This window comes from Littorina saxatilis, linkage group LG3, assembly GCF_037325665.1.
Source record: "Littorina saxatilis isolate snail1 linkage group LG3, US_GU_Lsax_2.0, whole genome shotgun sequence".
NCBI classification, from domain to species: Eukaryota; Metazoa; Mollusca; class Gastropoda; order Littorinimorpha; family Littorinidae; genus Littorina; species Littorina saxatilis.
The window spans coordinates 14,726,411-14,751,199 of NC_090247.1; the positions used below are offsets into that span (position 1 = coordinate 14,726,411).

The window sequence follows — 24,789 nt, forward strand, 5'->3', positions numbered from 1 at the left end:
GTGGGTGGGTGTGTGAATGTCTGAAGAGTACTCGGGTCCAGCGCGAGCGTTTTTTATAACCAACTTTACTCAAAACTCCACTGAATGAACTGAAAATGTCCAAAAAGACCCAGCTCATGAATTGGAAGAAGATGAAGAAGAAAAGAACCCTGTCTCTGACCTGCGTGAACCTCCATGTCTGCGTGGATCGACGTCGCTCGTCAGGTTTGCGTAGCACTAGGGGGATGGGCTTGCCGGGCTGCGGGGCGATGTCACAGATGTCCAGCACGGGGCCCAGTGGCTGGGCGGACCGCGGCTTGCCCGGCTCCCTCGGGGACATGGAGCCCTCGTGTTCCAGCATCCCGCTGCCCGTCATGCGCCACAGCTGACTCCGCTTCCCTTTCTCCTGTGTTAGCAAGAGGGGGGGGGGGGGGGGGGGGGGGGTCTTGTTAGTGCTATGATTTTAGTCAGTGACTGTGTGCTGGAGATTTTCTAAACTAGTATTGCTTTATTAGTATGGATCCTTTCTCATACAAATCAGCCATAAAAAGCAATTAAAGTATAAGTGTCACATTTGCACACAATTTTGACAGTAAGTGAAAACCACATTGTGCTTACTGATGATTTTGCTCCTGTTATTCTTAACTTTATTACTGTACTTCCTCTTATTCTTGTTTAACTTTACTACTTTAAATGCATCCATAAGTACTCCAAGACAAATATTCTTCTCTGAAAAATGTTTAACAGAAAAGATTTCTTTCAACAGTATGGAAAGGTGCCAACCTTTCTCTTGAAGACAATGTTGTTTCCATGGACACAGTCCAAGACAAGCTCATGACCAGGTCCCGGCCAGGTCCTGAAACAAACACGTACTTCACCAATCAAACATGCATCTTTCACAGCCACAATTCCACTCACTCACAACCTGAATCAAACACGCACTTCACCAATCAAACATGCATCTTTCACAGCCACAATTCCACTCACTCACAACCTGAATCAAACACGCACTTCACCAATCAAACATGCATCTTTCACAGCCACAATTCCACTCACTCACAACCTGAATCAAACACGCACTTCACCAATCAAACATGCATCTTTCACAGCCACAATTCCACTCACTCACAACCTGAATCAAACACGTACTTCACCAATCAAACATGCATCTTTCACAGCCACAATTCCACTCACTCACAACCTGAATCAAACACGTACTTCACCAATCAAACATGCATCTTTCACAGCCACAATTCCACTCACTCACAACCTGAAACAAACACGCACTTCACCAATCAAACATGCATCTTTCACAGCCACAATTCCACTCACTCACAACCTGAATCAAACACGTACTTCACCAATCAAACATACATCTTTCACAGCCACAATTCCACTCACTCACAACCTGAATCAAACACGTACTTCACCAATCAAACATGCATCTTTCACAGCCACAATTCCACTCACTCACAACCTGAATCAAACACGCACTTCACCAATCAAACATGCATCTTTCACAGCCACAATTCCACTCACTCACAACCTGAATCAAACACGCACTTCACCAATCAAACATGCATCTTTCACAGCCACAATTCCACTCACTCACAACCTGAATCAAACACGCACTTCACCAATCAAACATGCATCTTTCACAGCCACAATTCCACTCACTCACAACCTGAATCAAACACGCACTTCACCAATCAAACATGCATCTTTCACAGCCACAATTCCACTCACTCACAACCTGAATCAAACACGCACTTCACCAATCAAACATGCATCTTTCACAGCCACAATTCCACTCACTCACAACCTGAATCAAACACGCACTTCACCAATCAAACATGCATCTTTCACAGCCACAATTCCACTCACTCACAACCTGAATTAAACACGCACTTCACCAATCAAACATGCATCTTTCACAGCCACAATTCCACTCACTCACAACCTGAAACAAACACGTACTTCACCAATCAAACATGCATCTTTCACAGCCACAATTCCACTCACTCACAACCTGAATCAAACACGCACTTCACCAATCAAACATGCATCTTTCACAGTTACAATTCCACTCACTCACAACCTGAATCAAACACGTACTTCACCAATCAAACATGCATCTTTCACAGCCACAATTCCACTCACTCACAACCTGAATCAAACACGTACTTCACCAATCAAACATGCATCTTTCACAGCCACAATTCCACTCACTCACAACCTGAATCAAACACGCACTTCACCAATCAAACATGCATCTTTCACAGCCACAATTCCACTCACTCACAACCTGAATCAAAGGAGAAGAAAAGAGGGACAAGTCATATTTGATGAGCACAGAAATGAATGAACAGCAAAACTGCTGACTAAGAAAAGACTGAAATGCACACGAATAAAGAATTGGGTGAACGTGGGGGTTGGTGGACGAGAAAAGAGAGAGGCAGAGAGAGAGAGAGAGAGAGGCAGAGAGAGAGAGAGAGAGAGAGAGAGAGAGAGAGAGAGAGAGAGAGAGGGAGAGAGAGCGAAAGAGAGTGATAGAGAGAGAGAAAGACACACACACACACACACACACACACACACACACACACACACACACACACACACACACCAAGGGGCAGAGAAAGAAGCAGAGACAGAAAGAGACTGGCAGACAGACCACTGAAGTGTTTCAAACATCCTCTCATTTTGTACACAGCAGTCACAAAGAACTCACCTGTCAAAGGTGGAAGTGGAAATGAGCGGTCACAAACAACTCACCTGTCAAAGGTGGGAGTGGAAATGAGGTAGATGAAGTTTTCATACTGCAGTTGTTCCCCTTCCTCCAGGCGATCCAGACTGTAGGTGGCCGAGGTGCCGCCAGGGATCTGCAGCTGTATCTTGAGAGGGTGCAGCGTTGGCTCGTCCCATGCATACGGAGCTGGAACATTATGGTGTGTGTCAATAATACTTCAACCACAAGAGACCTAAGTTTTTGCTACATGTGGAGTATAAAAATAGACGATGTTCGGAAATAACTCAGTTAGTTTTGTATGGGTTGTGAAAGAGTTTAACTTTCCCACATGATATTATAGGCCAGTCAGTAGCGAGGTATGTGTCTGGAACACATGCTCTTTGTCCATGGAAAGCTTGCCCTACTAAAAGCAAAAGTGTTCACTCTTTCACAATCTACACAAACCTGGCAAGTGGTATTTCCTATTCTGACTGAACATTTCTCAGACCTATCAATACTGTGGGGCTATACCATTACTCTTCCTGTTGGTTCAGACCTATCAATACTGTGGGGCTATACCATTACTCTTCCTGTTGGTTCAGACATATCAATACTGTGGTGCTATACCATTACTCTTCCTTTTGGTTCAGACCTATCAATACTGTGGGGCTATACCATTACTCTTCCTGTTGGTTCAGACCTATCAATACTGTGGGGCTATACCATTACTCTTCCTGTTGGTTCAGACCTATCAATACTGTGGGGCTATACCATTACTCTTCCTGTTGGTTCAGACCTATCAATACTGTGGGGCTATACCATTACTCTTCCTGTTGGTTCAGACATATCAATACTGTGGTGCTATACCATTACTCTTCCTTTTGGTTCAGACCTTCATTTTATTCCAGTGCCCACTAGCTGGATTGCTTATCAAATTGCCAACATTTCGGCTTCAGGAATAGCCACATAACACAATCTTGCTTGCATTACAGTAAAACCTGCGAGCAAAGGACACCCTTGGGGAACCTTGCCACTGTCCTTTGTACAAAGGTGTCCTTTCTTTTGAATATGAATGCGCAGACATTTTTTGGGAAGAAAAAACACAGCCAAATAGTTTTATTCTAAACTGTGCATTACATGTAGTCATACAGAAAGTGACAAAGAAAACAAGTTCAACATGCAACATGTATACATGTACAAAACCAGAATCAGTCTGGCTTGGTTCAGACGCACATCTTCAGAATGCTACTCAAGTTCATGACAGCTGTCAGCATTTCAGGGTGAACGGAGAACGAGCGAGAGAGAGAACGAGCGAGAGGGAGAGAGAGAGAGAGAGAGAGAGAGAGAGAGAGAGAGAGTGAGAGAGAGAGAGAGAGAGAGAGAACGACTGAGCGAGAGAGAGAGAGAGAGAACGGAGAACGAGCGATAGCGAGAACGAGCAAGAGAGAGAGAGAGAACGACTAAGCGAGAGAGAGAGAGAGAGAGAGAGAGAGAGAGAGAGAACGACTGAGCGAGAGAGAGAGAGAGAGGACGATCGAGCGAGAGAGAGAACAAGCGAGAGAGAGAAAGAGGTGCAATCGGTTTCTTATCTGAAGCAATGGGCCATTCACGGGAATATTCTTTGATCGAGCTCTCGAAAACCACTCGAAGAGTTCGCCGTTCAATTTCTTTATCACATCGACTCTTTCTTCTTAAGTCAGAAATTTCCGTTTTGACATGATGAGACCGCGATCGACGAAGGATGAGACGAAGATGCATCACAGTACAGAAAGTAGAAACCCTAACTTGTTTTTGTTTGTGAGTTCAGTTTAATTCACGGCATCGACCAATGAGCGTGCACCATACAAAAAATCAATCTTTCAAGTGCTGTCGTTGGCTTACAAAATAAGCTTCTCGCGCGTTCACATCGCCAGCGAGAATTTGCAGAACCAAGATGGCGGACCGTTGTTGACAGGTAACGAACCAAATCGGGACCAAAAAAGAGTGTCCGCGTCCGCGCCTTTGAGGTGTCCGCTCTTTTAAGGTGTTTTTGAGTGTAAAATACATCCGTCCTCACTTGAAGTGTCCGTTATGCAAAGGTGTCCGCCGAATTAAGGGTCCGCTGGATGCAGGTTTTACTGTATTGTCAACTGATCAAAAAGGTGAGTGGAAACAAATATTTTCTGCACCTGTGTCAATGTGACCTCTACCAAATGCAAAGACGACTTTCCAAATAGTTAATCATAAAAACCATGTATTTGTGTATTTATTATGGATGGAAAATAGAAAAAGATTGACTCACTTGAAGAGTGAGAGTTGAGGAAAGCTTTGAGGTAGTCGTTCATCACTCCATGCTGGTGATATCTCACTTGCAACTGCAAGACAGACAGAATAGCATTCATACACAGAGTTCACATAATTTTAAACATATATGATTACCAAATGCACTTGGCTTTGCATTGTCAGTTGAAAACGGCAGAGCACTCTGGAAACAACAACTGGTTTCATCATTTTTTACATACAATTCCAAGGGAAAAAGTGTGAACATAATTATACAGTGTTGTTCCCAGGCCTCACTCAGTCTTTGGTCATTGACACATACTTTTTCAATCTGACGCATTGTTATGACCCTTGGCTAGTCGACCGTCTGATAGTTTTGAAAAATAAAAGGTCTTCCGACAGAACAATTTGTTTGCAGCCATTACATCTCGACTGTTTCATATTTTCAGGTCAAATTGACTCGAAACACCACTGCATATAAAGATCACCAAAAAAATAAACACAGGCACAGGGACCTGTCACTGCACGCTTTGTATCAAACTGTATATGAAAAATCCTTTTTGGTTTGGGAGTGTACACTCACGTCAGTCAAGTTGTCAAGTCGGAAGGGTGGCGGCATGACATCGGCGTCAGCAAAGACAATGAAGAAGGTGGGTCCCTGGACCACCACCTCCACCTTCAGCAGCAAGCACTGGCCGCTCACACGATCCCTGTAACGCAGCAAAGCAAACGCTTACACGACTCCCCTTCGTCATGTCCCATTACACTGAAACCCCCCGATAGACGACCCCCCTCCCCCCCCCCCCCCCCCCCCCCCCCAGATTTGATAGAAGACTCCTTTTTTCACAGACACCCCCCCGCCCCACCCTTTTTTTTAAGACCGGGGCCAAACCCCGCCCCAGACCCCAATAGAAGACACCCTCCATTTTAAGACCCTGTTTTCTCAGATTTTCTGTTCATAACCTTTGTAAATGTACCCCCATTTTAAGACTCCCTCCTTTTTCAAAGGACATTGATCCTCTAATGTGGATGAAAGTCGCTTGTTCATTTCAATGCTGGTTATTCTCTCAAGCGCCAGGAGATTTATTACGCATAACTCTCACTTATACTCTATTGCATGTGTCGTATGCATTTAGATCGCTTACTTCCCTCGATTTCTCAAATAATCAACAGACGTAGTGAAGCTTACATCTTCAAGCTTCATTCTCATTATTCTCACGAATACACTTTCAATCCACAATCAACGTACCTCATGTTGACATGGAAAGAGTCGACACGGTCAATGTGGAAGCCTCCTGACCACAGACAGTTGGCCTGGTCCAGAATGCGGACACACAGCAGCTGATCAAGGTCAACCCGCGGCCAGTGGAAGGGCAGCTTGCACTGTGGCAGTGCTGTCAGGCATTCTATTTTCCCCGGCCCTGTCCCTGACTGTAAGACATGCAACAAAGCCAGTGTGTTAATTAATGTTTTAGTCCATGAGTAGTTTTAAGCGGATGGACACAATGCGTGAACAACATTTCTGGACCATATCCCCTGAGTTTATCAAGGTATCCCCATAAAAGTGTTCACACTTGAAAATTACTAAGATGAGCTTGCATACAAAGTTTTAGCAAAACAGCTGCAAAAGTATCAAATTAGTGACAACAACAAAACATTTTTTTAAATGTGTGCAAGCACACGCATACACGCTATACAGAAAAACACAGAGAGGAAGAGAGGGAGAAGCAATCAAGAATTCTGACAAATAGTTCAACAAGAAGAAATGAAGAATTCTGACTTATATGTAAACATAAAACTTGCCTCTTTGAGAGCAGCATGCTGCTGAGCAATGGCAAGCTTCCATCTAGACTGGTTGTCAATTTCAAAGCGAGGGGCAAAGGTCACGATGTTGGTGTCACGGTAACGACCTCTGCCAGAGGTCACCTGGATCCCGATGTTGTAAACCCTGCAGAAGCAAAGAGGTAAAAGATTATATGCTGCATAAGTTTTAGAAGTACAGCAGTGGAGGCCAGTAATGGACCTATAAGTGACTGCTGGTTTAAAGAGAAGATTAGGACACTTCAAAGTAGAGGAATTAAGGTGTAGATGGAGGGGTGTGTGGAGGGGTGCATTACATTCTACTTTTGAGAGATGTTTTATTGTATCACAGAAAGGTGTTTCTGCTTCTAAAGAGATATATGGTTTTGAGTACATGCATGTTTGTGCTCACAGGAATGTTTTTCTTTGTTAATTTTGTTCCGGTTTTACTGGTATTACTACTCAGCACACTCCACTTATAAGACTTCTAATTAACAAGCTTATATAACACATGCACATGTAAATGTTTCAGTACACGCATGCAGTTGCAGCTTGCCCATTCTCTCTTGGTCTTCAGTTAGGCTAACAAATGGTCCATCTTTCAAAATGGACCCACGTGTGGTTTGAAATGAAAAAAATACTTGTAACTTGGAGCTCAAACTGCAATACCACCACCTAGTAACGCAACTGTGTACAAATAGAAGAGCAAAAGAGATGGCAGAACATGAGTTTCATGCAGAATTTGAGTTGACCTGCCAAGTAGCTGCCTGAAGACTCAGATCACCGACTTGAAGAAAACCTTTTTCATCACCATTAAATTGAAAGTCAGCATTCGCTTGGAACTTGAACCACCACAAAATAAGAAAGATTTGTTCTTCACTGACAATATAACCATTGTGCATGAAACAGGGAGAAAGTGCAGCATGTTTGTGTGGAGAGTACTGGTGTGCTTAACTTCATATCAAGATAAAATGTGTGAAAATAGCCTTCATCGAAAATGTTGTGTCTGTGTATGTGAATGCAGGTGCGCGTGCATGCGTCTGTCTTTCCATCCTTAAAAGGGGGTTGGCAACAGCAGAAAAGGAACAGAAAATGCTTGCAAAGCCACATGCAGAATCATGCCTTAAAAGTGTCTCAGGTCCAAGCCCAGACAAAATTTGGCAAAAATAATCCTTCCCACTGGCCACACCAGAGAACCAGCCTGTTCAGGAAATCAAATCCCTGTCACTGAAACAGACTATCTGTTCCAGAGGACAAGTCAGGAATACTGTGAAGCTTATTTATGAGACAAAAAGTTCACCCAAAAATATCCCAAAGCTCTTAAAACAAAGATTGACCTGCTCTGGCAAACCCAGAGAGGCAGATCCAGAATACCTTCCCCTTCACCACAGCTCTCCCTCCATCAGCAAGAAGAGAGACAGGAGATAAGAACGAACCGCTGAGGGCTGCCTGTGACATGATTCAGCTTGCAAAGACAGTTCAGAATACCTTCCCCTTCAGCAGGAGCAAGAAGAAATACGGGAGATAAGAAAAACCTCTTTAGGCAGCCTGTGCAAAGAAAGTCAAGCTAGATTACCTCCACCCATAGCAGCAGCTCTCCTTTCCATGAGCAAGAAGAAATATGGGAGATAACAAACCCCTAAGGGTCGCCTGTGACTTGAACCAGTGTGCAAAGACAGTTCAGCTAGAATTCCTCCACCAATAGCAGCAGCTCTCCCGCCATGAGCAAGAAGGACCGGAGATAAGAACAAAACCCAGAGGGCCGCGTGTGACTTACTGCATGTCTTCAGGTTGTGATAAGGACAGGCGTCTGCGAGCCTGTGCCTGAAACTCTACTAACCAGTCTGGGCGGTTGCTCTCTCGGGACCTGACGTGCAGCTGGCGCATGGCGATGCCTCCATCCAGAGAGAAACGGTTACACCTGAAACAAGACAAAATAGCAGGATTAGATAAACAAAAGTTCAGATACAAGTGACTCCGGGATTGCGTTTAACGGAAATTTCATTTCATTTTTTCATTTCATTTTCATTACTTTATTGTCTTATCGCTGGGAAATTCGGGTCGCTTCCTCCCAGTGGAAAGCTAGCAGCAACGGAGTCGCGCTACCCAGGTGTCTGTGTGTTTAGGTGTATTCAGCCACCTGCACTTATGGCAGAATGACCAAGGTCTTTTACGTGCCATTGTGATGACACGGGGGTGGGACATGGCTTCCGTCTCTGGGTCTGCACATAAAGTTGACCTGTGTCCGTCCCGGCCCGAATTCGAACCTGCGACCTTTCGATCACAAGTCCAGTGCTCTACCAACTGAGCTACCGGTACTTCATCCGTAAAAATATCCAAATAGTAGACTTGAAATCGGAAACATACTGGTTAATATTTTGTTTGATTGTTGTTGGTTTTGTTTTTCCCCCCCTGACAATTATAATGTAATCACTGTGTTTTAGACTTGGCTTGACTGATTTGTATTTGTCAAAGGGCCTGGTAGCTCACTTGGTACAGCACTGAACTTATGAACCTTGGGTCAAAGGTTCGACATCCAGGCCAGGACGGACACAGGTCAACTTTATGTGCAGACTCAAAGACGGTATCTATGTCCAACTCCCATGTCACCACAGTGGCAATTGTCAAAGATCTCACTAATTTCTGCCATAAGAGCAGGTGGCTGATTATAGCTCAACACACACACACCCGGGTAGCGTGACTCTTATTGCAGAGCTTTCCACTGGGAGGTTACAACCCGAATTTCCCAGCAATTGGATAATAAAGTAATTGAAATGAAAATGAAATGCAAGTAGGATAACTACGATTCCATACCAGTGAGGTGTTGCAGAAGAGCCGTACAGAGATTTTCCAACCCTCATCTGACACCTGAAACAGACATATACATGTGTACATTAAAATAGATCATGTAACCCGAACAGCACTAAAAGCTAAATGAGTGTGGAAACTTCTTTCCACTGTAATCAAATCCAAATTTGTTTCAAAAATTATGGTTGGGTTAAAATACAAATAGCATGCAAACTGCAACGCCAATGCTACAAGAGGAAGATGAGCTCTACTAAAGACGATTGTGATTTTTAATTTGTTTTTGTTGATGTTTTCTGAGTTATTCATGAGACAGCACTGCTCATCGGTGCAAGCATCAACAACTTTTTCTTTCAAATGCAATAAGCATGAAATTAAAAACTAGTATATGAGGTGTATGTGCCAACCAAGAAAGTAAAAGAAAAGGAAAACGTTAAATTCGCGTACACAGAAGAAAACAAAGTGCATAGCAGACGGATTCGGGAGGTCGTGGGTTCGAACCCCGGCCGGGTCATACCTAAGACTTTAAAATTGGCAATCTAGTGGCTGCTAGTGGCATTATGGGGTTAGTGCTTAGGACTGGTTGGTCCGTTGTCAGAATAATGTGACTGGGTGAGACATGAAGCCTGTGCTGCAACTTCTGTCTTGTGTGTGGCGCACGTTATATGTCAAAGCAGCACCGCCCTGATATGGCCCTTCGTGGTCGGCTGGGCGTTAAGCAAACAAACAAACAAATAGCAGACGGATTACAAAAAAAATTCCATGTCTGGTTTTAATGCATTCTTTGCTGTTCTCTGAAGTAAATGTGTCCTAAATGTGGTGAGTTCCTCAAATCTACAGTCTACAGCGGAAAATGAACAACACTGAAATAGGAGGTATATGTGACGTACACAGTACTTATTGCTGTTGTTTATATTCACTGAAAATGAACAACACTGAAATAGGAGGTATATGTGACGTACGCAGTACTTATTGCTGTTGTTTATATTCACTGACGCAAACAATTCTCTCTAACTGTCCAAACCTTAAACGCATGCACACATTTTTTTTTTAAACATAATAAAGGTTACATAAAAACAAGGCAAGCCGTACAGTGAAGTATGATTGGTAAAACCATGAGATAACCAGTAATAAAATCAGACATGTTGTTTCTTTTCCTGTTTCTGTGACTAACTTCTTCCCACAAACCAAAACTCAGCCCCACTGAATTCATGCAAATGTGTTTTTCCATTTATCACATCCTGAAATGAAAATCACAAACACTGGTTAAACTACACGTACCTCAGATTATTATTATATTATATGAAGTCTTATATCGCCCGCGTATCTCCAGACTCGGACTCCAGGCGCAGGGATCTATTTATGCCGTGTGAGATGGAATTTTTTACACAATACATCACGCATTCACATCGACCAGCAGATCGCAGCCATTTCGGCGCATATCCTACTTTTCACGGCCTATTATTCCAAGTCACACGGGTATTTTATAACTTCCCTCCTACCCTTACTCTTATGTAATAAAACAGAAGGCTCAAAAAGTTAACTATAGTTAACCATATCATACATAACACATCGTCACGCTCATAAGATAATTGCCTATGTCATTTTTTGATGTTTTGAGAAAAACGCAAAAAACTTTCTTTGGTTTCTGAACAATCTGCCTATCTCATTTTAGTTATAAGTTGCAAAATGCCTATCTCGAGCTGTTACCACGGGATGAACGTGAGATAAAGAGCTGACAGCAACATTTTCAATCAGCAAAACTGCATAACAACCCACAAAGAGCTTTTGCATACGGTCACATTATCAAAACAAATCTTCCGGTATCATAAAGAAAAAGTGCCTAACTCAAGAAACGAGATCGGCAGTTTCGTTTACGTTACCGTGGCAATGGTTTCCGTTGGTCTGAGAGTTTGTACTCTCTAACACATGATAGATACCCTTCCAGTAGCTTCCCCTGTAGTTTCACAACAGAAATGCCTAACACTGAGATAGGTATTTTTCTTAAGAGCGTGACGACATCATGCTCCGTTAAGTTTTATGAGAATCATGTCAGAGAATCATACCCCTTTACTTTCAAAAGTTGACCAATATGAGTGCATGCCCATGATAGCGACACTTGTCCTTAAGTGCAAATGATAGGATAACGTGCATGTCAAATTCCTCGATATAATTACAATAATACAAAGTCCTTCAATCATATCATGAAAAAGAACAAAAACAATGTCGTTGGGTATACAATGACATAAATTCTTCCAAACTCAAGATGAACAAAGAAAAACTAACAATAAAGACCAACAATCTTTTCCAACTCAAATGTTCATACTGACATAAGATATAAATGATTCTCTTAAAAGACAAACACACTCCACTTACAAGTCAACATATTCTAAGCCTCCATCACTGCAATGTTGCCACGTCAATGAAATAAGGATTAGTTCATTGTATACACGACAACAAGTCTAATCAAACCAACAGAACATCACAGCCTGTTTACGCTATAAAATAAAGCTTATGGGTATAAGTAATTATGTCTCTCTTTAATAATTTGAACAAGTCAACATCATTCCATGTTAGACATATCTACTGTTGAAAGAAAAAGCGATTAGAAAATAGAGAAAATATGAATTACATGCAAAGATAAAGTAGAAATAACCGCTACTGAATAGCTCAGTTGAATACCCCCACCTACAAGCATAGCTCCATGAAAGGGTGAAAGGAAAAGAAAAGCCCAGAAAATGCAGAGCAAGAACAAAATAATGTCTAAATCCTACCAAATAAGAATCACTGAAATAGAAAGCTGAGATTCTACGCTGTTGAAATTCAGAGACACTTTGCCACTGTTTGTTGTCCAACGGATCTCATCAAAATGCATATAAACTCTACTGCGAATAGACTATTCCAGTAATGATCTTTGGCTATCAAATAACCCACAGTAACCAGATCCATGTACCAAGTGTTGTACCCAGACACAGAGGACAATAGGTCAGTTGGACCTGGCTTCAAAACATATATCGGTTACATTTTCTTGGCTAGAAAACGTTGTGTTAGAAGACATCCTATGTGTCAAAGCCATCGGATATTCAACCGGCCTAAAGTCCGAACAATGGGAAAGATAAAGAAAGTATGCGCAAAAGACCAATTAAGGCCTGGGAACAACACCTTGTACCTATCAGAAGCGAGGCCTGCAAGTGCAACAATCACTGACAAGTTGCATATCAAATCAAGCAAGCAACATTACTCCATAAAAGCACTGGAAAGAAGAAAAGATTAGGCAATACACTCACAAGTTTGGCTCATCGTGGTCAGAGAAGCTGAAGAGAAGCGGGGTGACGCTGCGGGCCTGTTCGTGTTCGTCAAACTGTCCAGCCGCCTCGTTGTTACTGCCGTCCTGTTTGAACACCAGAGGCAGGCCGGACTTGTTCACCAGCCAGAAGGGAACCGCTATGCTCAGCTGAAACAAGATTATAGTGAATCTGTTGAATCTGTTGAGCACATCCATCTATAATCTTCTGTTATACTTTCAAAAGTTGATGAATATCATCTACTTTGGTAGCTCTATTAGGTTCAACTCATGGACAGTGCATGAAAGTCCCTTGTTGATGCAACTGATGAACTTAGCCTACTCATAGTTTGTTTGTTTGTTTGTGCGTGTGTGTGTGCATGCATGTGTGAGTGTGTGTGTCTGCCATTCTTAGAACACAGCACCTCGACCAGTGGGTTTTTCAAGTTTCTTCAAGTACACTAGCAGCAACCGACGACCACCTTTGCAGTGAATGAGCCCCCGCCACTCACCCTGAGAGCCCCACCCCTGTGCGTACAGATGCGCACGATGAGCTCCAGCAGCCTGTTCTTGGAGTCGTAGACCCGCAGCTTGACCTTGTAGCGGTTGGTCTTGGGGGGCACCACCAGCTCGCGGCAGTGGGAGAAGTTCTCCAGGTGAATGCCCAGCTCCAAGTTGGTGCTCAGGTCAATCTGAAAGCATCAGCAGTCTTCAAACACTCCTGTGTGTTTTTATTTGTCTTATCGAATATTCTAAATAATTCCTATTAAATGTGTGTCTTATGATCCTTTACAGGACTGTTGGGTGCGTCAAAGATTGTTTTCCATTTCTTTCTTTCTTTCTTTATTTGGTGTTTAACGTCGTTTTCAACCATTCAAGGTTATATCGCGACGGGGAAAGGGGGGAGATGGGATAGGGGAAAGGGGGGAGATGGGATAGAGCCACTTGTTAATTGTTTCTTGTTCACAAAAGCACTAATCAAAAAATTGCTCCAGGGGCTTGCAACGTAGTACAATATATGACCTTACTGGGAGAATGCAAGTTTCCAGTACAAAGGACTTAACATTTCTTACATACTGCTTGACTAAAATCTTTACAAACATTGACTATATTCTATACAAGAAACACTTAACAAGGGTAAAAGGAGAAACAGAACCGTTAGTCGCCTCTTACGACATGCTGGGTAGCATCGGGTAAATTCTTTCTCGTCCCAACCAATATGGGACTCCCCCTAACCCGCGGGGGGTTGTTTTCCATTTCAATAGACAAGGTTCGCAAAATCTTACATTACACAAATTTGGAAGATTTCATCGCTTTTTAGTAAGAGAATAAGGGAAGTTGATTAACACATGAGGAGTGTTGCTTACAGCTTCAAAATCAATTCAATGTGTCGATTTTTCATATCCAACATAAAGCCCTAGAGAGTTTCAAAAGGAGGACTTAGATTCTCAAGCCAGCTTACCCCATGAAGAGCAGCCTCGTGGCCAGGCTTGAGGTTACCAGACACCTGTGTGCCCTTGAGGTAGTAGTGCAGCTCTAGGGGCAGCAGGTTTATGACAGTCACGGGGGGCAACAGCGTCACCTGGTGGCCTGGCAGTGTCACCAACCCCAGGGCGCTCGGCTTGTCTTCTGGGTACTCTTCTCTCAGCACTGACACACAGAACCTGCAGAGCACAGTTAACCAGTTCTAAATACAACACATTTGACAAAACATTGGTATCGGTATCATATCCTCCTGTGAAAATTACCCTCATGGAAATGCGTGCTGCTTTGTAACTGGGGAAAGCGAGCTGCCATACAGTACGGCGCAACCCAATTTATTTTCTTTTTCCTTCATTAGTGTATTCATATATTGTTTTTAAGCCGTGATACTTTCGCTGTGAACTTGGGATTTTTTGTGTGTGCATTTGGGGGTGTTCGGACACCCAGGAGAGTCTGCACAAAGTTGACTCTGGGAAATTAATCCCTCGCCAAACGTGGGGGTCAAACCCACACCCATAGCCACAACTGGTTTTAAGCCAGCGGCCCTACCGACTGAGCTATCTCCCTGTAACGCTCAGTGACAATATTGACAGGAGTTGTATTTAATCACTCACATTCTTAAAATCATGATTACGAAAGTCCTGTTTGTTTGTTTGTTTGTATAGGTGTTGTTTTGGGATGTTGTTTGTTTGTTTGCTTACTTGCATCTGTTGGCTTTTGTTTCTTGAGACATTGGTCAACAGATTTTATTATTTCTCACTGATACCGCCCACAGTTCCACTAACCTGTACGCCCCTTCGCCCTCCAGAGCATTACACGACCGGATGCCGTCGCTGTGCTCGCCGGGCCTGCTGACGTGCTGCCACTGGATGGGTTTGTTGCAGTAGTGGACCTGCCACTCAGAGGGGCGAGCCAGCAGACGAGAGTGGACGCAGGTCAGGGGGATGGGGGTGGGCTGGCTGATGGGTAAGGTGATGGTCACATGTTTACCTGGAGGTAGGAACAGACACACAAGTAAGGAACACTGCATCGATGCTTCTTCTTCTGAGTTCATGAACTGGTGCTTCCACGTACACTTTTTATTGTTGTTTTACTTTTTTGCATGGAAACAATCCAAGACAATTATCATTAGTGCATGTGGGGTGTGAAAACACTACCTGAACCACCAAGACTGTCAACTAACCTTTCTTTGGTTCACATCTCTAGCTTCTCTTGGGGCCTGTTTGCTGGAACGGGTATGCTTTCGGCATAGTCACACACACTCTTGTATGAGCCAAGCTCTTAATTCTTACCCAAGAAAATTATAACTATCCAGAGAAAGAAAGGTGTAGTATCTGATCTGATTGTGCATACATTTTATTCAGTAGAGTCTTTCCTCTGACACAAATAGCCAAACCCCACAAAACAATCCTGATAAGTGAAAAGAGCAAGATATTTGATCTCTGAGGCATAACAGTTGACTAAAACATCTTACCTCTAGTGTTGAAATACCCGTAAATCGCAAATCAGCGGACAATCTGCAAGCCTGGCATTCCTACAGTAAATATATGCACAGTGACTGAACTAGTAACAACAGCATCACAGAACAGCACAACATCTGAGAGATTTCTGACCTTTCTCATCTGAGTTCTCCATTTTGAGTTCTACAGGGCTGTCCAGTTTGTTGAGCAGAACGAGCGCTGAGCGAACAATGATCAGCTTGCGAGCACTGCCTTCCTGTTGCACATCCATCACAATACGCGCTGAATGCTTGCTTGCCTGTAAGAGAAGAACAGACATTTATAATACTCAGAATGTATCTGCCACCAAAGGTCCTTTGGTTCAGAAACAGACCCATAGAAGCCAAACTGAAGTACAAGTCTAAACGCAGTAACACAAACAAACACCATCATCCAAAGTGGCAGAAGCGGAATATACTGCTGAAATAGCATCTACAAAAGATGCAGACAGAAAGAATGAAAACAAAAGCACAGACAGACTGGGCAGACAGAGACACACACACACACACACACACACACACACACAAACATACTGACAAAGAACTGCAACACAACACAATATAATAAATACACACAATACTTACTGTAGTTTTCCTGTCGGGCTCAGCGTGTCTGAAGTAAATGCCGACCTTATCCACAGAGACCGGGGACAGTTTCTGCCAGCCATCCACCATCACCACCAGTTGGTTGATGTGCATGTCATGGGTTTTCTGAAAACACATCTTGCTTGATACATGCTTGTTGTTCATAGGTGTCTTACACTGTTGTTCTATGAGTGGATATTTCAAAGACCAACACAGATTCTCGGCTTCATTTACAGTCATTGCAACCAATTATCTAAGCATGTGCCAGTATTCAAATGTGCTGCACTTCCTTTCTCCACGTTTCTACATTAACAGGCACACAGTTAACAAGTTTAATGTGCACATTGACGAAATTTCTATTCCCAATTCCATGCTAACTTAGTCAAAACCAGTGCTACTTGTACTCTAAATGTTGAATGTTACCTTGTGACGAAGTTTCTCCCTGCGATGAAAGTGGAAGGGTCTGGACTCCCTGGGTGCTACCCTCTCCCAGCGAGACCCTTTGATGTAGGACGTGTTCTCATAGTGATGGCCGGAAGCCCTTTTCTCTCCTGGAAGACTGAGGACAGCGCAAAACATGGACAGGTAAACACACATCGAACATCTGTCATGGAGTGTAAAGAACTATTCTATGTTTTGAGCTTTTTAAGCTTTCATTATTATTATCAAACATTTAAAAGCCATGTACCGTTATCAAAATCACTCTGTGCTTGGTTGAAATTCATGATCTCCCCTCCCTCCCTCCCTTCTTCTACCACAAAAATACAACAATGACATATGCAATGGTCACACTCCTTTTCTAGCAAATCTATTCACAACTTATCCTCACTGAGTACACTTAGCTAAATGTAGTAACTAACAGCAACTCTGATCCTTTTTCAATGGCGACAGATACCAGCATTGAACCAGCTACACAATAGTGCTTGACACAACAACAGGGAAAGACGTACAGCATAAAGAAAGGCAGTGTCAATTGCACTAGGGTTTGTGTGGTGGAGGTATGACCGGAGACTGCATGGGTATGTAAAAGGGAGATGGTGAAAGGGGTAGGGTTGAGGTGAAGCAAGCAACATCAATAGATGAATTCCGGATATAACTCTGTCTGGTTTGCATGGGTTGTGAAAGCAAGGGGTGTGTCTCTGCCACAAGCTCCTTGTGTGTGGAGACACACCCTTTGCTGTAGTTTTTTTTCCTTTTTTTTTCTCGTTCATGGGCTGAAACTCCCACGGCTTTTACGTGTATGACCGTTTTTACCCCGCCATTTAGGCAGCCATACGCCGCTTTCGGAGGAAGCATGCTGGGTATTTTCGTGTTTCTATAACCCACCGAACTCTGACATGGATTACAGGATCTTTTTCGTGCGCACTTGGTCTTGTGCTTGCGTGTACACACGGGGGGTGTTCGGACACCGAGGAGAGTCTGCACACAAAGTTGACTGAGAAATAAATCTCTCGCCGAACGTGGGGACGAACTCACGCTGACAGCGGCCAACTGGATACAAATCCAGCGCGCTACCCACTGAGCTACATCCCCGCCCCCTTTGCTGTAGTGACTGGCCTATAGTGTCACGTGGGAAAGTTTGCCTCAAGAGTATTCACTCTTTCACAACCCATACAAACTCGAAAGACTTCTTTCTGGAATTCACCTATTCATGTTGCTTGCCAAACCTCCCCCTCCTCCAATGCACATACATACCCATGAAGTCTCTTGACAGTTATGTCCAAACATCATCTATTCAGTCACCTACCTAGTGGGTGTGGAGGTGGCTGTCATGAACCAGAGAGGGGAGCCAGTGTCGTTGCGGATGACGTAGGGGATGAAACGAGAGCGGCGCTGCTGATCACCTTCATCCCTCTTCTGCTTCTTCTGGTCCTCTCTGCACAAACATAGGGCTTCAGTTGAAATGGTTCAAATATCCCAGGCCCATGGCATTGAAATAGTTACTGTGCTCAATTGTGTTGGTATGAAAATGATGAGAGAGTGTGTGTGTGTGTGGTGTGTGTGTGTGTGTGGTGTGTGTGTGTGTGTGTGTGCGTGTGTGTGTGTGCGTGTGCGTGTGTGTGTGTGTGTGTGTGTACGAGTGCATGTCTGCATACATGCAGGCGTGCATGTGTTTAAGAAACTTGAAAGTCAATATATTGTCAATTTTCTGCTGTTTTTATATCAAGCATGTGTGAATTGTGTTATTAATTAAACAAATGTGTGAATTTAACAGTGAGAGCACTGACACCTACCTGTACTGAGTGAGGTAGTCCTCTGTCCAGCTGCCTTTGGTCTGGTCGTACAGTTCAAGCAGCGTGCGGGTCAGGTTCAGATTCAAGACGTCATGAGCTGTCACACAATACAGAAATAACAGACAGTGTTAGCTGCAGTAATGGGGAACACACATTCAAACACAAGTCAAGCTTCTAACACATGGAAAATTTGATTTTGACTGACTCTCAGAAGTGGATGTGAATAAAATACAGAGGTACATGTAAATGCAATGTGAGGCCCCTTTGTGGCCACTTTCTACTAGGGGACACCTGTTAAAAACATCCCTTTATCTACTATCTTGACCAATGGCACGTAAAAGACCTTGGTCATTCTGCCATGAGTGCAGGTGGCTGAATACACCTAAACACGCAGACACCTGGGTAGCGCGACTCCGTTGCTGCTAGCTTTCCACTGGGAGGAAGCGACCCGAATTTCCCAGCAATGGGACAATAAAGTAATGAAAATGAAAAAAAACAAAAACAAGTCGCGTAAGGCGAAAATACAATATTTAGTCAAGTAGCTGTGGAACTCACAGAATGAAAGTGAACGCAATGTAATTTTTCAGCAAGACCGTATACTCGTAGCATCGTCAGTCCACCGCTCATGGCAAAGGCAGTGAAATTGACAAGAAGAGCGGGGTAGTAGTTGCGCTAAGAAGGATAGCACGCTTTTCTGTACCTCTCTTTGTTTTAACTTTCTGAGCGTGTTTTTAATCCAAACATATCATATCTATATGTTTTTGGAATCAGGAACCGACAAGGAATAAGATGAAAGTGTTTTTAAATTGATTTGGACAATTTAATTTTGATAATAATTTTTATATATTTATTTTTCAGAGCTTGTTTTTAATCCGAATATAACATATTTATATGTTTTTGGAATCAGCAAATGATGGAGAATAAGATAAACGTAAATTTGGATCGTTTTATAAATTTTTATTTTTTTTTACAATTTTCAGATTTTTAATGACCAAAGTCATTAATTAATTTTTAAGCCACCAAGCTGAAATGCAATACCGAACCCCGGGCTTCGTCGAAGATTACTTGACCAAAATTTCAACCAATTTGGTTGAAAAATGAGGGCGTGACAGTGCCGCCTCAACTTTCACGAAAAGCCGGATATGACGTCATCAAAGACATTTATCAAAAAAATGAAAAAAACGTTCGGGGATTTCATACCCAGGAACTCTCATGTCAAATTTCATAAAGATCGGTCCAGTAGTTTAGTCTGAATCGCTCTACACACACACACACACACACACACGCACACACGCACGCACACACACACGCACATACACCACGACCCTCGTTTCGATTCCCCCTCGATGTTAAAATATTTAGTCAAAACTTGACTAAATATAATGAAAAAAGTATACCTGTCATGACAGGCCACCTGCAATGTAGGGACACTTTTGGCTGATCCCAAGGACGTCTTTTCATCACAGATATCATTGTATATATAAGAACAACTTCAAAGAAGCCTTGCAATTCACACTCACCTACTATCTGCATTGCCATTTTGGGATCCTGTTCTTTGTACTGCTTCCACTCAGCTGAGCATCTGGTGGAATATATTTCTTTGTTATTATAACCAAATATTTAATAGTACTTAAGGTACAGAAATAAGTTATGTTGGTATTTTTATTGTTGGTGTTTCTGGTGAGTACAATTTTATTGTTATCTTGTTCTTGTTCTTCTCACCTGTAGTCTCTAGTTTTCCTATTATGTTTGACATTCATAACCAATAGCTAAAGAACGCAATTCTTACTAACAATTCAAGGCTTCAGGAAATGTTCCCGTACACACACAAAATCTTATCACACAATAATGTAAAACCAGAAACATTGAGCAATTTCTTATTTCCAAAGCTGGAGAAAAGACTCCCCAAAAACCTGGAGGCAATGCCTCCCATATACTCTCTACGTTTGCCTCATATTGGAAGCCACTCTCTCTCATACACTTGGAAGGGTTCCCAACCAGAGAGGTTCATGTTGTAGATAATCTTAATGCAAAGCGAGATGCAGAGAACAATAGCTTACTTCCAAGGCTCGCGGGGAAAGGTTCCCAATCAGAGAGGTTCCTGTTGTAGATAATCTTTTTTTTTTTTATTTTTTATTCTTTTTTCTTTTCCAGACAATATAACACAAGACAGATCAAAAACAGTCTACGTAGGGTAACAAAAATAGCAAGTATCTAATTGAGGCCATCTCAACCATATCACTTACACACACACATATAAACAGACATTACAAAAAGGATAGAGGGAAAAGAGAGAGGAAGAAAGAAGAGTGACAGAAGAGAATAAGGATCAGGGAAAGAAGAGGAAGAGGATAGCGAGCGGTGACCAGGCTAAAAAAAATAATAAATAAATAAATAAATAAAAAAAAAATAAAAAAAATAAAAAAATAAAAAATAAAAAATAAAAAAACATAAAATCATTCCATCGCATGCCTGTACAGACTCCAGTTTCTGTTGAAAGAAGTTAACTCATTGTTAACCAATGCATTGTGCTTCTCTGCCAAAAATCTTTGTTTTAGAGTTAAAACAAGAACCTGAAAATGGGGGCCGGTCGTACGTATTTTAGATGTATAAATGTGGTATTTTGCGATTAGAAGGAACAAATCAAAGGTTTTGTCCGTCACACAGTTTGTTTGGTAGCCACAGATAATAAGTTGCTTATACAGTCTAACATTAGTACAATGTACAAAATTGTCTCGCATCCACTGAAGGAAATCATTCCAAAAGGCCTGTGTTTTTATACAGTCCCAAAAAAGATGTTCTAGCGTTTCCTAGTTGTAGATAATCTTAATGCAAAGCGAGATGCAGAGAACAATAGCTTACTTCCAAGGCTCGCGTGGAAAGGTTCCCAATCAGAGAGGTTCCTGTTGTAGATAATCTTAATGCAAAGCGAGATGCAGAGAACAATAGCTTACTTCCAAGGCTCTAGGAAGGGTTCCCAACCAGAGAGATTCCTGTTGTAGTACTCCCCGACCAGCTGGAAAGACGCCTTGCCGTGAACTCCTGGCTCCAGGGTCTGGTGCACACTGATTGCTGTGTAAACACATTCAACATATCAATGCTGAGCTTGAGGAAATGCATAATGACTCATACTACACATGCAAATGCATGCATGCACACATATGTATACTTGCACACATGCATGTGTGCACACACACACACACACACACACACACACACACACACAAACACACACATACACACACACAAACACACACACACACACACACACACACACAAACACACACACATACACACACACAAACACACACACACAAACACACACACACACACACAACGACCCCCTTCACCAAGTACATGAGAGACAAGGCAAAAGAAGTAATTCCCGATCTGCCTGCCCTTGTAACAAGCAACTACCACTGACAAAGTACATATGTAATTTTTCTCACCACTGCATGAGATCTCTGCCAGAGGCACGTCAGCGTCACCACAGTCGTCAATGAGACACAGGCACACGCTGGTTGCCTTCAGCTGTAACCAGACACACACAACACTTGACACCACAAAACACAACTCATATCTCCTCTCTCTGGATGCATTTCACAAACTTTTTTTTTTTATAGCTCTAGTTTCTGGAACGCTAAATTTTGCTCTGTGAGCTTCTATTATAACAAGGCATGGTCTCCTGGAGACGGATGTTCGGCTTTAAATTATCCAATAAACTGGCTTGTTCCTTTCCCTTCGTATGCAAACTTAAATTTTAAAATGTGGTAAAAGAGTTCTTTTAAGCACACAGTTTTTAAAGATGCTCTTTCTTATAAATCAAGCTAAAGCTCACTTTATTCAAATAATACTGTATTTGAAACACACACGAAAGAAGCTTGACCATAGACACTTCATGAAAAAAGGTAAGAGGACGTACATGTACAACTCTCTACAATACAGTAATTACATGAAACTCAGTTCCCAAATAACCATGATCTATTGTTCAAAGTGAAAGGAAATGTAATTGTCTGTGCATTTATGACTGATTACATGGACATTCATGTGTCACTGTTGCTGTTTACCTACTTCTGAGCATGTGTGACACAAACACGATGACCATGTGTCCAGTGTAAATTCAACATAAAGATGCCAAAATGTGTGTCAGACAATCCCAGAACCACAGTGTACAAAGACAAGATAAAACTAGGGCTTTGTTACTCCTGATCAAGTGTCACATTCATAATCTATGCAGAAGATTAAAACAAGCATATTCATGCAACAAGAAGACTACTTCAATAAAAGCGTAACTTGTCACTTCCATGCTCACATTGTGTTCATTTCACACACAAAACAGGAGGAACAAATGTCATGAAACGAGTGGTAAATCTAGAACTAATTAACTCCACAGAGAACATTCCTTCTTTTTTTATTCGCCTGTTAAGAGGGCAAGACCACACTATCATAATCGAAAATTTTTAATTAAATTTTCATTTGATTAATATACTTACCCGAGTCACATATTAGCATTGACGCAGTCGAGATGCTAGGTAGACTGAAAAAACGCTATCCCGTCTATAGTATAAGGGAAGCAACCCAAGCAAAAAAGTAGCAAGCTTGCTACCCTGGGTTGCCTCCCGTAGCGTGCATCACGCCACAGATCTCGTACCCAATACGAGACACCCTCATTCGACTTCTAGAATACAAAGAAACTAAAAGCGGGGAAGGTGGGAGGGAATTACCTATGTGACTCGGGTAAGTATATTAATCAAATGAAAATTTAATTAAAAATTTTCGATTAAATTACATATTCTTACTCCGAGTCACATATTAGCAGATAACTCCAACAAGGTGGTGGGTAAGATCAAAAAGTTCAAACTCACTCTAAAGTTCTGGAGAGACAAAAGCCAGCTGCCGCCAAGGAAGGAACAGGCCGAGACCCATCCTGACAGAGGGCAGCAATGTCTGCAGAACCTGATAAGACAAAATCCTAGCGCCAGAAGCTGTGCGCAGGACATCATCCAAACCCCATAGGCAAAAAAAAAAAAAAAAAAAAAAAAAAAAAAAAAAAAAAAAAAAAACAAAAAAAAAAAGGCCAAGGCCCTGGAAAAGAGCTCAGGCCGAGCCGAGGGAAAGATAGCATAAGCTATGACAAGGCGGAAGGCAAGAAAATCCCTTGCCGAGAAACTGGCCCACTGCCAAAAGTCAGGAAAGGATCCCGTGAGAAAGCAACCACTGACTCACTCTAAACCCTTGCCAGGAACTGGCCCACTGCCAAAGGACAGAATCGGACCGAGAACCACCCTGATTGACAGCCGAGATGTCTCTCAGGCAAGAATGCGAAAGACAACCTCAGAGAGCCAGTAAGCTGTGCCCAGCACTTCTTCCAATTTTCTGAACCGTAAAACAGTCCGGAAAAGGACCCCAGTCTTGGATAAACCCGACCAAGTAGAGGGAAGGACAAGCTGCCCCCCCCCCCTTAAATGGAAGGAAATGCTAATGGCCTGGAAAAGATCCGTGCGTAAGGTTGCCGGCTAAGCCCTGAAAAGGACCGACCCTCACGGAGACCATAAGGCAAACATGCCAAAGTAAGAAAACTTTGGGATGGAGTGAGGCCCAAAGGCCGTTGAGAGAACAGTCAGCTCCGGAAGAGTGACCAAACTCCAAACCGGAAAGAGAGAGACGCCTGAGTATCCAGTACCAGGGTCCACCTCAATGAGCAAAACTCAAGGGAGACGGTCACCAGTCGTCCCTTGCCCCTCCCTGCGCAAGCAGAGAGAGGGGTAAAAAAGGGGACGAAGCGACCTAAGGTAGTGCCTAAGCACCGCAAATGCGGACCCGCAGTGGCCAAATCCTAATGTGACCGGAGACCGGAAACAAAATGACGAAAGCCGGCGTGATCTCAGAGCAGACTGCTTGTAGGTAATTGAAAATGAATCAAAAAACCCGAAACAGAAAGGACGAAGCTGGTAAGAAAGACGGAAAACCGTGAAGCGAACCAGCCGTCAGCCTCCCGAGACCAGAGTTCTCAGTAATAGTCATAGTTGCAAGTGAAGAAGGGGTGACCAGGCCGGAAGCCCAACCCGGCAGAAATCGTCCCAACTCACATCATGCAAGCATGATGGAGAAGAGGAAGAGACGAAATCCGCAGTCACAA

General features: G+C 42.8%; 1 protein-coding gene across 1 annotated transcript in view; it reads right to left on the reverse strand.

Moving 5' to 3' along the window:
- The window catches only part of LOC138961713 (intermembrane lipid transfer protein VPS13D-like), a 119,349-nt gene that overhangs the window by 29,464 nt on the left and 65,096 nt on the right, over positions 1 to 24,789 (reverse strand). The window contains exons 46-66 of the mRNA XM_070333383.1: positions 22,100 to 22,181; positions 21,605 to 21,722; positions 20,171 to 20,232; positions 18,651 to 18,747; positions 18,164 to 18,292; positions 16,840 to 16,975; positions 16,417 to 16,542; positions 15,947 to 16,091; positions 15,119 to 15,323; positions 14,314 to 14,515; positions 13,364 to 13,543; positions 12,856 to 13,022; positions 9,578 to 9,631; positions 8,604 to 8,684; positions 6,767 to 6,911; positions 6,213 to 6,394; positions 5,547 to 5,673; positions 4,986 to 5,058; positions 2,752 to 2,911; positions 763 to 835; positions 161 to 385 (exon numbers count right to left, since the gene is read on the reverse strand). Of these exons, the coding sequence (XP_070189484.1) occupies positions 161 to 385; positions 763 to 835; positions 2,752 to 2,911; positions 4,986 to 5,058; positions 5,547 to 5,673; positions 6,213 to 6,394; positions 6,767 to 6,911; positions 8,604 to 8,684; positions 9,578 to 9,631; positions 12,856 to 13,022; positions 13,364 to 13,543; positions 14,314 to 14,515; positions 15,119 to 15,323; positions 15,947 to 16,091; positions 16,417 to 16,542; positions 16,840 to 16,975; positions 18,164 to 18,292; positions 18,651 to 18,747; positions 20,171 to 20,232; positions 21,605 to 21,722; positions 22,100 to 22,181 (2,769 nt within the window). The remainder of the gene's footprint in view (positions 1 to 160; positions 386 to 762; positions 836 to 2,751; positions 2,912 to 4,985; positions 5,059 to 5,546; positions 5,674 to 6,212; positions 6,395 to 6,766; positions 6,912 to 8,603; positions 8,685 to 9,577; positions 9,632 to 12,855; positions 13,023 to 13,363; positions 13,544 to 14,313; positions 14,516 to 15,118; positions 15,324 to 15,946; positions 16,092 to 16,416; positions 16,543 to 16,839; positions 16,976 to 18,163; positions 18,293 to 18,650; positions 18,748 to 20,170; positions 20,233 to 21,604; positions 21,723 to 22,099; positions 22,182 to 24,789) is intronic.